This window comes from Neofelis nebulosa, chromosome 18, assembly GCF_028018385.1.
Source record: "Neofelis nebulosa isolate mNeoNeb1 chromosome 18, mNeoNeb1.pri, whole genome shotgun sequence".
Taxonomy (NCBI): domain Eukaryota; kingdom Metazoa; phylum Chordata; class Mammalia; order Carnivora; family Felidae; genus Neofelis; species Neofelis nebulosa.
This window is the reverse complement of record NC_080799.1, coordinates 43461232-43475134: the sequence shown is the minus strand read 5'-3', so window position 1 is coordinate 43475134 and position 13903 is coordinate 43461232. Positions and strand designations below refer to the sequence as shown.

At 61.6% G+C, this 13903-nt stretch overlaps 3 protein-coding genes across 5 annotated transcripts; 1 reads left to right on the top strand and 2 right to left on the bottom strand.

The window, feature by feature from the left end:
* Positions 1 to 3532: 3532 nt before the first annotated feature.
* Positions 3533 to 7370, top strand: MLST8 (MTOR associated protein, LST8 homolog). Of its 3 annotated transcripts, none has more exons than XM_058709941.1 (9): positions 3533 to 3629; positions 4150 to 4317; positions 4476 to 4527; positions 4612 to 4774; positions 5109 to 5184; positions 5270 to 5422; positions 6251 to 6375; positions 6491 to 6654; positions 6757 to 7370. In XM_058709941.1, exons 2-9 carry the CDS (start codon positions 4189 to 4191, stop codon positions 6873 to 6875), a joined length of 981 nt encoding a protein of 326 aa, XP_058565924.1. In that variant the 5' UTR covers positions 3533 to 3629; positions 4150 to 4188; the 3' UTR covers positions 6876 to 7370. The 3 variants fall into 3 exon arrangements, with proteins under 3 accessions (XP_058565924.1, XP_058565922.1, XP_058565923.1); XM_058709939.1 differs by having other exon boundaries at positions 4594 to 4774; XM_058709940.1 differs by having other exon boundaries at positions 3578 to 3629; positions 4153 to 4317; positions 4594 to 4774.
* On the bottom strand, positions 7228 to 8602 carry BRICD5 (BRICHOS domain containing 5). The gene is made up of 5 exons (XM_058709952.1): positions 8480 to 8602; positions 8115 to 8270; positions 7940 to 8041; positions 7529 to 7682; positions 7228 to 7429 (listed from the first exon to the last, which is right to left on the bottom strand). Exons 1-5 carry the CDS (start codon positions 8600 to 8602, stop codon positions 7335 to 7337), a joined length of 630 nt encoding a protein of 209 aa, XP_058565935.1. The 3' UTR covers positions 7228 to 7334.
* Positions 8603 to 11485: 2883 nt separating this feature from the next.
* PGP (phosphoglycolate phosphatase) lies at positions 11486 to 12664 on the bottom strand. The gene is made up of 2 exons (XM_058709942.1): positions 11958 to 12664; positions 11486 to 11856 (listed from the first exon to the last, which is right to left on the bottom strand). Exons 1-2 carry the CDS (start codon positions 12598 to 12600, stop codon positions 11531 to 11533), a joined length of 969 nt encoding a protein of 322 aa, XP_058565925.1. The 5' UTR covers positions 12601 to 12664; the 3' UTR covers positions 11486 to 11530.
* Between the last annotated feature and the right edge of the window lie 1239 nt (positions 12665 to 13903).

Sequence of the window (13903 nt, the reverse complement as noted above, 5' to 3'; positions counted from 1 at the left end):
GGGCCCGGGGCAAGGGTACAAACAGAGGCCCACACACCAAATGTCCAAATATTTAACTGTTGTAAGCCAGGCTAATAACTCATTAAATAAAATAGGTTCTATCCTCCTACCTTGACAAATACGCTTTCATCATGGCCCAAAAGGCCAAGTTCCAAATTAGAACTCTCTAATTCCTCTGAGCAATGAACTGGTCCCGCCTGCAGCTGCCCGCCCCGCCCCACCCCCCCTCAGCTGTATCTGTAACCCACAAATAGGCACCCCGTAGTCACTCCCCAGACCTGTAAGCGGGTACCTTGCTGTGTGGTCCACTTTCAGGAACTGAAGACGAGAGCTGTTACAGATTCTGCTCAGTTCGCTCTGCTATGTGAGGCTAATGGCCTGGGAGGGGTCAAGAAGTCCTAGATGCACCACTGACCAGCCCAGCAACCTTGGAGGAGCCCTGACACTCAGCTGCCACATCCGTAAAATGGGCCAGCGGCGCTGCTGCCTGCAGCCCAGGGCTGAGGGGAAGGTCCACGTGAAAACAGGGACGTGCGTCTGCCTGGGGTCCCCCCAAGCCTGAGGAGGGGGTCGCAGGCAGGCCTGCCGCTCCGACTGGGGGGTACGAGGATGCAGAGGCGGGACTTGGGCAGCCCTCCAGGAAGTCGGGCCTCCGAGGATCCCGGGAGGAGGGGCTGCTGAGCCAGCAGAACTGCTGAAGCTCAGCCTGGAGTCGAGCTGGAGGCCGCCTCACTGCAGCCCGGGCTGGCCCCCTTCCCAGCTGCATGGCAGTCTCCACTGGGGCCTGCGCAAGCCCTGCTCCTGCCCACCGGCTGGAGGTGCCCCTCCCAGCCCCCCAGAGCCCTGCTGCCTGGTCCCGTACGTATAAAGTGGGGATGGCAAGGGGACCGTCCCCGCGGGCTGCTGGGAGCACACAGCATATGTCAGCTGCCATCATTCCTCTCATTCTCGTAGACGCCACCTCTGTAACGTGCTCGGCTGGTGCTTGCTACATAAGACAGGGTCAACAGCCATGCCTCCTGTCCCCTCTTTCCGCCCAGCAGAGATGCTGGAGCTGCTCGGGCTGGGTGGGGCGCCCTGCCCGGCCCAGCAGTTACCCCTAGGTGTGGGACATGTGCAGTCCCCAGGCTGTGCCCAGAGCCCCCACAGAAAGGGCAAACAGTTCAGGGCCTGGCCCCTGGGCCACAGGTGGGACCCCAGAGATACCCGGTGGAATCTTCCAGCCTTCCCTCAGCTCCAGCCCTCCCTCCTGCCTCCTGCTCTCAGGCTCCTTCGTGGGTTCAGACTGTTCCGGATGTCTTTCAGGTGTTGGGGCTCACAGAGCTCCCCTGCCAGCCTTCTGACCCTACGTATTCATCTGCCGCTCCCAGAGATGCCTGGGCGGAGCTCCTGTACTTACAGAGGAGGGTGGAGGGGACACGCAAGGTGTCGGGCTGCCGAGAAGGGGCAAGGTCAGGGGAGAGCTGAGCCCAGCAGGATGGGTTTTATCATGTTCCAGCTGTGTGCCCTTAGACGTATGACTCTACCTCTCTGAGCCTCTGTTTCCCCATCTCCAAAACCGGCGTGGTTTCTCCTTGGCACAGCCATCGCGAAGACCAGATACCTTCTGGCGGTTTCTCAAAAAGTTAAACATAGAGTTACCACGTGACCCACCAATTCCACTCCTAGTATACAGGGAAATGGAAACACATACTCAAAAAGATGCTTGTACCAGCACATCCACAGCAGTGTAATTCGTAATGGTCAAAAAGTGTCAACAACTCAAGTGTCCCCCAGCGGATGAGTGGGCAAATCAACGCGGTCCAGCCACACAGTGGAACATTACTGGGCCACCAAGAGGAGTGAAGTGCCACATGCGCCCCCACCACCTGGATGAACTTTGAATCATCGTGTTCAGTGAAAGAAGCCATATATCGTAGGATTCCATTTACATGCCATTTCCGGGAACAGGCGAATCCATAGAGACAGAAAGTAGGCTGGCGGTTGCCAGGGGCTGGGGGTTGAGTGGGGAGGGGTAAGGGGGAGAGAGGGCACGGAGGTACAGGGTTTTCCTCTGGGGTGATGAAAATGTTCTGGAACTAAACAGAGGTAGTGATTGCACAGCACCGTAAATGTATTAAGAGCCATTAAATTGTTCCCTCTAAAAATGGTCAATTTCAGGAGCACCTGGCTGGCTCAGTGGGAAGAGAATGTGACTCTTGATCTCAGGGTTTGTGAGTTCAAGCTCCATGTTGGGTGTAGAGATCGCTAAAAAATAAACAAATAAAACTTAAAAAAATGTTTTTGAGTTTATGTATTTATTTGGAGAGAGAGAGAGAGTGTGCGTGCGAGCAGGGTAGGAACGGGGCGGGGGGGGGGGGGGGGGGGCGTAAAGAGAATCCCAAGCAGGCTCTGCACTGTCAGCACAGAACCTGATTTGGGCTTGAACTCACAAACTGTGAAATCATAACCTGAGCCAAAATCAAGAGTTGGACGCTTAACCCACTGAGCCACCCAGTCTCCCCAATAAATAAAACTTAAAAAAAAAGAAAAAAAAAGGTTAATTTCATAGTGTGTGAAAACAATTAAAACAAAAACACGCCCAGGGGCGGCTGGGTGGCTCAGTGGGTTCAGCGCTGACTCTTGATTTTGGCTCAGGTCGTGATCTCACGGTCTGGTTCGTGGGATTGAGCCCTGTGTCAGGCACTGTGCTGATGGTGCAGAGCCTGCTTGGGATTCTCTCTCTCTCCCTCAGAACGATGTCAAGTTCTTCTGCTGTTGTCCACCCTGGCAGGATGGAGCACGTGGCATCTGGAGCGGACAGAGGGAGAAAGCAAGCCCAGGGGAAGGAGGAAGGTGGGGAAGGTACTGGAGGGAAGGTTCCTGGGACCCAGGGCCCAGCGGCATGGTGGGGGGATGTGGAGCCAGAGGAAGGAGGGGAGGTGTGTTGCTGTGTTTTTAAGTGTGGTGGGAAGAAACCGTGGGATTTTTGTTTTTCCATTTAAGAGGATGAGGCCACAGTGCATGGAGTGTGGGCGTGCTAAATAGAACAGGGAGCATGAGGGACCCCAGTTTTGGAGGGGTCATTGGGCAGAGGGGGCAGACAAGAGGGTCAGGCCAGGGCTGAAGAGGACTGAAAGAGCCCAGACTAGGATTGCCATTTCTAGCAAATAAAACTACAAAACATCCAGCTAAACATTTGCATTCCCCATGGCCATCAGTAGTTTTTTAGTATGAGTATATCCCGTGGAATATTTGGGATATACTTACACCAAAAAAATAATTATCGTTGCTTCCCTGAAATTCAAATGTTAACTGGGCGTCCTGTAATTTACTTGGGCATCCTAGACAGGCGTGGGGAGCAGGGGATGGAGGGAAGGGGGTGGGGCGGAGCCCCCTTTGGGACCAAGCCTGGAAAATGGGTAGCTGTCCGAAGGGTGGGGTGCCCGAGTGGGGAGAAGGCTGAGGCCAGGCCTCACGGGGGGCCTCCCCCCGCCCCAGAACGTTGGTCTCGCCCCACCCCCCCGCCTAAGTCTCGTGGTGTCGCCCAAGGCCCATCGATAACTCTACGCTCGGCGGCGGCCTCTATCGACTTGCTCCGGCTCCGCTCGCCGTCCTGGGCCGCGGCGGAGCGCAGAGCCGCGTGTAAGGTACGGGGGCCGCGGGGCGAGGGCCGCAAAGCGGCTCCTGGGTGGCCAGGAGAGAGCGCCTGGGCGAAGGTGGCCCAGCGGGACGCAGCCAGGGCTGTCGGCGAAGCACCGGGAAACCCGAGGGTCGGGCCACAGAGCGCCCCCTCCCATCAGGCCTAGCCGCGGGCCTGCTACGCATGCGCAGCCGCAGGGCTCGGCTTTCCTCTCCGGCCCGTCCGCTTCCTTGCGCATGCGCGGCCCGCCCCTGCGGCAGAGCGGCGCCCCGGGCGTGACCGCCCCCTGCCGGCGACGGGTGGGGTGGCGTCCTGTCCCGGTCCGTGGGGCGCGGAACGGAGCACGTGCCTTGGAGCTGGGAGCTGTCCGTAGGTTGTCACGCGTTCTCTGAACCTCTAAGCCTGTTTTCTCATATGAGAGTGATAATGCCTGCCTCTCAGCACCCAGTGGACCCAGAGGGTGTTCCCTAAATACTGCACCTCCCTCTCTTGTGCAGATGTTGTGACCTTTGACCCCTACTTTTCAGAAGTCGGGTCCAGTGCAGACCCAAGCCTTCTTCCACACCATGAACACGTCCCCGGGCACGGTGGGCAGTGACCCGGTCATCTTGGCCACTGCGGGCTACGACCACACGGTGCGCTTCTGGCAGGCCCACAGTGGGATCTGTACCCGCACGGTGCAGCATCAGGACTCTGTATCCTCCACTAGGGGAAGGACGCCTGGTGGGGGTGACAGCTTAGGCAAAGGACGGGTGCCTGGGGTGGGAAGGATGCAGCTGCCGAGCCAGACGTGGAGGCCTCGAGGGTTCTGGCTCCAGGGCTCCGTTTCGTCACGCTCCTTAACAGACCCTAGCAGGTGAACGCGCTGGAGATCACGCCTGACCGCAGCATGATCGCTGCCGCAGGTACCTGTACCCTCGACCCCGACCCTCGATCTCTGCTGAGCCTCTCCAGGCACAGCCACTCTTCAGTTTACCCTGTGCCCCTAGGTTACCAGCACATTCGCATGTATGATCTCAGCTCCAACAACCCCAACCCCATCATCAGCTACGACGGGGTCAACAAGAACATCGCGTCTGTGGGCTTCCATGAGGACGGTCGGTGGATGTACACGGGTGGGGAGGACTGCACTGCTCGGATCTGGGACCTCAGGTGTGGGGCCGTGGGTAGGAGGGGCCTGCTGCTGGTTGTGTGCGGCTGGGGGCCAGCCAGGAGACCGTCTCGGGGCGGGGCCCTCCAAGCAGAGGCTGAGATGGGCTTTCCCGAGCCGGTGATTTATTGAGGGCAGTGACAAAAGCAGGGTAGCGCAGGGGTGAGGCCACACAAAGACGAGCCCGGCCTCAGCCTGACACCGTAGAGCGCTCTGGAGCACGAACTGCATCAAGTGCCACCTTGAGGCCAGGGGCCGCCCCTGGGGGTGCCGAATGCAGAGAGCACGTAGTGGGGTGCTGATCGCACCCACTACAGCGTGTGCCCCGCCCCAAAGGTCCCGCAACCTACAGTGTCAGCGGATCTTCCAGGTGAACGCACCCATTAACTGCGTGTGCCTGCACCCCAACCAGGTGAGGGGTGCGCACGGGGCCGGGCACCGAGGTCGTGCAGGAGGGCGGGAGACTCCCGCCCTCCCTCACCTCCCCTGCACCCCAGGCGGAGCTCATCGTGGGTGACCAGAGCGGCGCTATCCACATCTGGGACTTGAAGACCGACCACAACGAGCAGCTGATACCCGAGCCTGAGGTCTCCATCACGTCTGCCCACATTGACCCCGATGCCAGCTACATGGCAGCCGTCAACAGCACCGTGAGTCCTGGGCGTGAGCGCGCGGGGGAGGCCAGCTCCACCCGGCCCCTTATCCTCCTTACTCCTCCGTGTGGCTTATTCCCCAGATGTTCCCTCACACTCCCCCACCCCCCGCAGGCCTGCTCCCCCCACCCTGGGCTCCAACCCAGCCACCAAAGCCAGAAACCCGGGTGTCGATCCTGACGCCCCCTCTCGCTCCTACCATGGCTCATCCAGCGGCTGTCACCTCCACCTCCAGAGCCTCTCGATTCTTCTTCCCTCTCCTCCCCGTCTCCTCCTGGTCCCAGTTTGGCTTGTGTCCCCGCACGTCGGCTGCGGCCGCTCTGTGTCCTCCCTCCGCCCTCACTGATACCCTCCACCCCTGTGCCACTCTCTCTCAGCTGCCCGAGGGCTCCGTTCCCTGCACAGACCCCTAGGTGACCTGGCTCTTCACCCTGGCCTTGGGACGCCGGGGTTTAGCCCTGATGCCCCGTCTGGCCTCATCTTCTCCCTGTAATGTCCTTACATCTCAACAGATCAGCTGTCCCATGGTGTCCCCCAGACCGCCCTCCTTCTGTCCCCACTGTCCGAGGGGCCCGACTCCCTTCTCATTCTTCACACTCCCATTGGCCAGCAGCACTCACGAAGGCCAGGCGCGGCCTCTCGCTCTCAGCTTGCCGGGCAGTCCGTGCGGGCAGGACCAGAGGTGCCGGCCACACGTCCCGGGCCCCCAGATCTCTGCGTGTTGGGTGGCAGCCCCTGGGTCTGGGGCCAGCTGCCAGGGCAGCCTTCCCTGTGCGTCAGATGGAAGGCTCCAGGCTTCCCATGACTCCCCCCGCCTGCTTGCAGGGGAACTGCTACGTCTGGAATCTGACTGGGGGCATTGGCGACGAGGTGACGCAGCTCATCCCCAAGACCAAGATCCCTGCGCACACCCGCTACGCCCTGCAGTGCCGCTTCAGCCCTGACTCCACGTGTGTGCGGGCTCAGGGGGCCTGATGGGTCGGGGCCTGCCTCGTGGATGGCGGAGGGGTGCAGGGTGGGAGTGACTGCTGATGACACCCCCACCGCACTCACGCCCCTCCCTAGGCTCCTTGCCACCTGCTCGGCTGACCAGACGTGCAAGATCTGGAGGACGTCCAACTTCTCCCTGATGACAGAGCTCAGCATCAGGAGCAGCAACCCGGGAGAGTCATCCCGAGGCTGGATGTGGGGCTGCGCCTTCTCGGGGGACTCTCAGTACATCGTCACCGGTGAGCCCGGTGTACCCGGCCTGTCCGTCCCCATCCCCGCCAGCCCCCTGCACTCCTGCCCTGGGGCTGCGTGCTGAGCCACTGCTTACACCCTTCCCGCAGCCTCCTCTGACAACCTGGCCCGGCTCTGGTGCGTGGAGACAGGAGAGATCAAGAGAGAGTACGGGGGCCATCAGAAAGCCGTGGTCTGCTTGGCCTTCAACGACAGCGTGCTGGGCTAACCTGGGCCCCCTCGGAGCCGCAGGCAGCTGCCCAGGCAGCGCCTGCTGAATACGTCTGTTCAGATGCCCGGCTCAGAGGGAACCTCCTCCACCAGCCCAGGCCAGCTGGCCCCGCCTGGCTACCCTGGTCCCCTCGGCCGGCTTCCAGGGGCCAGGCCGGTATGGCCTGGGATCCTCTCAGCTTCCAGTTGCTTATGTGGATGTGACAGGCGGCCGACCTGAGCCAGCCTACCCTCGTTTCAGAAATTCCAGAGCCACATGACTGAGGGGATCCGAGGCTGGTGTCCCGTCCCAAGCCAGTGTTCCCTCCACCGCCTGCCCATTCTGTGTTCTGAAGCCACGAAGAACACCGTTATGGCCAGGTGCAGGGTTTATTAGCCCCGCCGGCAGCCACCCTCCTTGTGACTGATGGCGGGGACGGCCAGCTGGCTGGCCTGCGGGCCGGGCCGGGCTCTGAACTCAGTCTGGGAGGTAATAAAAGCAGACCGACACGCAGATGTTGCTGGGGAAGCAGACGTCGATGCACAGGTAGACCAGCCGCTGCCTCCGGGGCCCTGGGGGAAGGGGCCTGCTTGAGCCCCAGGGGGGCTCCTCACCCTTCTGTCCAGACTGTTGTGCGGGAGCCCGGGCCTCTCAGCACAGCCCCAACTTACCCTCTGCTCGACGGGCCCAGTAAATGGGCGTCTTCGTGCAAAGGTGCCGCACTGGCTCCCCCACCTGGGCGGGGTCCACCTCACGGTCCCCAAGCACTGCCAGCAGCTCCTGGACGTAGCGGGTGTCCTGGCTGGGGCCGTGAGACCCTCGGGCCTGCGGAGAAGACTCTGGTGGGCCATGGCACTGGGGCACCTGGACCTGCCCTGCTTGGGGCAGGGCCTGTCCCCTGGACACGCTGGCCCGGTGCCGGCACCACCCTCAGCTCTTGTCAGCAGCCTCAGCCAAGGGAAGACAGGGCTTCTGTTCCCTGAAACCAGAGCTCCGGCCCGTTGCAGGGCCGGGCTGTACACAGGACCCTTTGTCCCCTGGCCCCGGGGGCCTGGCCGCACGGGCCGCACGGGGCTGCTTACCTGTGAGCTGTTCACCAGCAGCTCTAGGGTCTCGCGATCTCGGGGTTCCATGGGGCGGAGGAAGCAGGCCCGGTGTTCTGAGGGGCGGTAACAGACGCAGCCCTGGGGAGGCAGGCGGGTGAGGCAGGGCCACCTGTACATCCGTGGGTGCCGACCACACCCCCAGCCCACTCACGCTCTGCCCGTCGAACAGCACCGCCCAGCTGTGGTTGCTCTGAGCTGGGGTCACCCGGATGGTCGCCACGTTCCGGGCCGCATCCACCTGGGTGGTTTGGTTGGACCGGGGTGCCCTGGGGCCCGGGAGGGTCAGACGGAGCACCTGTAGCGGAGGCTGACATCAGGAAGCCAGAGCTCAGCCGGGTAGGCCGGGGCGGCCCCCAATACACCCCCAGTTCTCCCTGTGAGGTTTCTCACCCCTCCGCCTGCCCGGGCCTCCTGCCTCTGCTCAGGGCCCTGGCTCCACTGGAAGGCTGGGATGTGCTGTCCTCCCCCCACCTCCCAGTGTCTGTGTCCCTGGCTGGGTCCTGAGGAGGAGCTCACCTTGGGAGGGCTGTGAGCGAAGCCAAGAAGCCCTCCAGCCACGGCCCCTGCAGCGGCCAGTGCCAGCAGCAGCAGGAGCAGGCCGGGGGTCTTCCGGGGCTTGGCCTTTACCCGGGGGCACATCGCAGTCCGTGGGGCCTAGAGCAGAGACCGGGGAGCAGGCTGGTTCGGGAAGGCGAGGGTGGGAGGTGGGCACTTGCGCTCCTGTCCCCTGCCCGGGTCAAGCCCTGGGTCTGTGTCCCTGGAGAGGGTACCAGGTGTTCGGAGGCACTCACCTGGCCGGGCCCGGGGCTCTCCTCGCAGCAGCCCGTCTGCTCCATGCTGCGGCCCTGGTGACAATGCGCTGATTGTCTGCTGCCCCTTGCAGTCAGCTGGGGAAACCTCAGTACAGTGATGAGCCAACAACCATCCCGACCCCCTCCTCTCCTGCCCCCCTTGCTTCCCGCCAGCCCAGCTACCTGATATCAGGGTCAGAGCCAGGACAGCCCCCATCCTTGGGGTGGGGGTGGGGTGCTTGTCCCTGTGCCTGGCTCTCGGACACCTGGCCTGTGCTGACTGGAGACTGGAAGTGCATGGCTGTCCGGGAAACGAGGTCCCACTGATTGGCACCGAGGGCGGCCCAGGCAGAACGACTTTAGAGTCTGCTTGGGGACGGGCTCAAGTTTTCTAAAGAGGCTGTTCCAGTCTCTTTACTGTTACTTCTGGATTCCTGGGGCTCGGCTCGTGGCAAACCATCAATAAATGCGTTTCATGAATGACCAGTAAGGGAGTCCGCGCTGCCTGTGTCCTTCGATCCCATGTCCCCCCAGCCGCTTCCCAATTCCTCAGACGTAGCACGCAGGTGTGAGAGCAGGATGGGTCCAGGCAGCCTACTGGAGCCCCCGCACACCTGGGGCTGCTGGCCCGGCCCTGCCCAGGGTGGTTTCCTCTGAGGCCCTGCTCCCAGCCTGCGTCTCCAGCTTCCTCAGGACGCGGGTTGTGACAGGGCTCCGCCAGGCACCGGCAGCTCACAGGATGTGTGCTCCCAACAAGCTTCACACCCTGTGGTCCTTGACTGTGGCTTTCCTCTGTGCCTTTTTCCTAATTCCCCGGAACCCACTCACCCGCCCCTCTGTAACGGGCCTGGGATGCGGTGACGTCGTGGTGGTCGGCACCCCGGCTCTGGAACTGCGATCCCAGAACACGTCCTCCTTGGAGCCCCCCACACCCACACCGGGCGAGGCTGCCGCAGCCTCTGCACGAGGGCTGCTGTCAAAACACGGGCAAAGAACGCCAGAGTCAGCGCAGGTTTGAGAGTTTAATACAGATTTGGGTTCACACAGTGCAACAGGGAGAGAGATGCGGCGCACTTGGGCTCCCGGGGCCGCTGCCCAGCGGAAGTGTTGCTGGCTGCCGCACCTGCCGCGTGCTCCTGGTGTGGGTGACAACGCCCTGACAGGCCTGCTCAATATCCAGACCCACCTTGAGCCGACCTCGCAGAGCCAACGTCAGCACCACCAACCTCACAGGTGCTGGCCGCCCTCGTGCTGCCCCGCCGCAGAGTTCAAACCCCAGACACCCCACCCCGGCCCCGGGAAGAGCTGCAGGCTTGGGACACCCCTTATTGCTATGAGAACTTAAGAGATTCAGTGAAGGAGTGGCTCTGGGGCTAGGAGAGAAACTGGGGGCAAATGCCAGTGGAATACAGGGAGAGGCACCGGGAAGGAGTCGGCCAAAAGGAACAGCTTCCCAGGCCCTGCCCTACAAGTACGGCTGGACAGTCTGCTTATCAGGTCAGCAACTTAGGGAAGAGGCAGAAAAGGCCAGGGCCCATTGCCAAGAACCCTTGGCTAGCAGGTGGACCCAGCCAGTCCTTCCGCTGGCCTCCCACAAGGGGCTCTAGAGCCGACATAAGTGGCCTCGTGGACCACTGGCATCTCACCCCCACCCCGACAGGGTACGGGAGGACAGGAAGACATCGGATGCCTTGTAAAAGGATTTCCTGTTCTTGGGGACACCTCTTTCCTCCCCACCTCCCCTCCCCCACAGGGCGCCCAGGGCGACAGGCATTCCTTGGCCAGCACATGCCTTTAGCCGTGCTGCTGGCTGCGGGGCACGGAGACTTCTCCAGGGGATTTTTCCCTACAAGACAGAGCACAGCTATTAATTAACACACTTAAGATTCAATTCCACCGTTTGACAAAAGTTGTTCAAAACTGTAAAAAAATAATTTTTGGTACCAACACTACTCTGAGCTCTCTGCACAGCTGCCCAGAGTTCAGCAAAGGCATCCACACCCTCTCGGCTGCTCAGCCAACGCTTTGCTCAGTTCAAGTCAGCTGGATTTAAATGCACACTCGAAAAAACTGAGGCTTAGCAGGACGCAGTTGCCAGAACTCCGTGACCACATATGAGGTGTGGCAGCCCTGGGTATCCGAAGCGGAACAGACACTTGATTGTGACATCAGAGTGGTTTTTAAGGAAGCGTGGGGCAGTGGTGGTGAGGTCAGCACCCTGCGGCCCAGGGACAGGGACATACCCTGTCCTGCACTCCCACCCTGCAGGCGAGGAGCTGGGATCCTGGAGCAGGATCATCCGCAGACGACCACACAGACAGGCCCTGGGGCTCTTTGTACAAGTTCCTCACAACAGTCAAGATAACCGGACCGTCCTCCCCTTTACCCTGAATAGGAGGCCCAATCCCTGAATAAAATTTTCAATAAAACATGGAACATCCTAGACCTGCTTCAGTCCCATGAGCAGGTTGGGTAACCACCCTGAGGTGACCCGAATCCTGGACAGATGAAGCAAGCCTGCCCTTGTCAATGGCACCGGATGCCCAGGACCCCCACAACGGCCCTCCAGGTTTAAAAGTGCATCTTCAAATATAAGCATCTGTAAACAACATCGCCCCCCAAACGTTTACTTACAAGGTTAACAACTAGTGCCTTTACTTAACTCCAAGTATATTCTCTGAAGCCACCTAGCTGAGCGGATGCTTAAGCCCCACCTATTAATTTGGGTAAGTGGTTTTCAATTTGTTTTATTCTGGAGATTAAAGACACTAAGTCTTTAACCTTGAAGGGCGGGCAAAAGGTCAGCTATGCTGTCAACATAGAAGTCAGGAACCATTTTCTTCTTAGACATGCAGTCACTTTCCTGATTACTCTTCACGTCCCCTAGAGTGGAAACGCCGGTGAGGGTCAGGATGGTCTTCAGACCACAGGTGACGCCCAGGAGGATGTCTGTGTCCAGGCGATCTCCCACCATGACGGTGCGCTCTGGGTCGATGCCGTACTCCTGGGACACGCAGTCGAAGATGAAGCGGCTGGGCTTCCCTATGATGTCGGCCTGGCGCTGGGCGGCCATCTCCACGGCTCGGACCAGACAGCCGGTACCTGCGGGGCGGAGAGGGAGGGGAGGAGAGCACCCGGGGTCAGAGGACAGGGGCGGCCGGCGGCCCGCCCTGAGCCTCCCGCCGCCCCCGCCCCGCACGGACCCGCGATGAAGCGGCCATTCTCGAGCGGGAGCCGGTTGTCCATGTTGGTGCCTACGAGCAGGCAGCCGGGCTGCTGCAGGTAGCGCACCGCCTTGGTGAGCTTCATGTAGCTGAAGTGCGGGTCGAAGCCCACCACGACCGCGCGCACATCCGGATCGAGCGGCGCGTCCAGCCAGGCGCCGGGGCTGTCGCCCAGCAGCGGCTCGGGCCCCACGCCCACGCAGGAGACGCCCACGGCCTTCAGCTCGGCGGCCAGGGCCTCGCTGCCCAGCACGTAGGCCTTAGGGGCCGGTGCGCCCGCCAGGCGCTGGCGCAGGTAGAGCGCGGTGCAGTAGGCCGTGCCGAAGACCTCGAGGCCGGCGCCGGGCCCCGCCGGGCCGCCGAAGCCCAGGCGCCGCAGCTTCTCGGCGTAGGCCTCGCGGGTCTTGCTGCTGTTGTTGGTGATGAAGCCGAGGCGCTTGCCGCTGGCCCGCAGCGCCGACAGGGCCTCGGGCGCGCCGGGTACGGCCGTCTCGCCGCGCCACAGCACGCCGTCGCAGTCGAACAGCAGCGTGTCCACGTCGGCCAGCAGCGCCTGGGCCCGCTCGGCGCTCAGCCGCACGCAGCGGGCGTCGTCACCGCCGGCCTCCGCCACCGCCGCCATGGCCGCCCGCCGCCGCCACCGGCCGCCCGCCGCCGCTGCCACCGGCCGCTCCTTGCAGCCGCCCGCCGCAGCTCCCGCCCCGCCCCCGGCGCGCTCATTGGCCCCGCTCCTCGCGCGCGCCGCCCATTGGACGCCACCTGCGCCAATCCGCCCCCGCCTCCCGCGGGCTGCGGGAACTCAGCGCCAACCGTCGCGGCCCGGCACCGGGAGGCGGGCGGCCATTGGCTATTGAGTCCGAGGCTCCCCGGTGATTGGCTGGAAGGGAGCCAACCGGCATTCGGAGAGGAGCGTTCACTGCGGAAACGCTGCGGAGGAGCCCAGAGCCGGCGCTGGACGTAAGGCCGCAGCTCATTGGCGGCCGCAGGGCAGCTCGCCCATTGGCGCCGCGTGGTCAGCCTAGGTGACGGAGGCCCTTAATCGAGTGACCCCGGGCCGGGCCGGCTGCCGATTGGCTGGCTTCTCCGCGGCAGGAGCGCGGCGGGGCGTTGTGGCGGGCGGAGAGGTCCGCCTTGGGGTCGGCGTCACGCCTGCACCTTTCCTGGGCGGCGCCGGGCCGTGCCCTCCGCCCTGGGCACGCTGCGGACGGACACGGTGTTAGCGCGTGAGCCGATTATGGCTGAGTGCCGAGTGCAGCCCGGGGCTCCGTCCCGGCAGGCCTCGCGTTCCCATATCCGGTCCTTTGCAAAAACGCTCTCCCTAAGGGACGCCTGGGTGGCTCAGTCGGTTAAGCGTCCGACTTTGGCTCGGGTCATGATTTCGGGGTTGGTGAGTTCGAGCCCCGCGTCAGCTGTGCTGACAGCTCAGAGCCTGGAGCCTGCCTCGGATTCTGTGTCTCCCTCTCTCTCTGCCCCCTCCCCCCTTGTGCTCTGTCTCTCAAAAATGAATAAGTGTAAGAAAAAAAAATTTTTTTAAACGCTCTCCCTGTGCCTTAGTGGTACTGTGAACGGGTTATTTATTATAAGGCGGCGGGATTGGCTTAGTGGTCATGCGAACGAGTTATTACAAGGCGGCAGGTTTAGGGGTTAAGAAGACACTGCGTAGAACACAGCCCTTACCATCATCTTATTTGGTGTCATTGTTAACTTTTATTGAGGCGTCATACACAGTAAAAGTGCATCGATCTTAAGTGTGCAGCTTGATGGAACTTTACATACCTATACGCCTGTGTGAACACAACCCACATCAAGCCAGAGAATATTTCCCTCGTTCCAGAAAGTTCCCTCACAGTCCCTCAGCCAGTCAATAGGAGACACCCCTCCCCCAACCACTTTTCCGACTTCTGTCACCATGGAATGAGTCATAG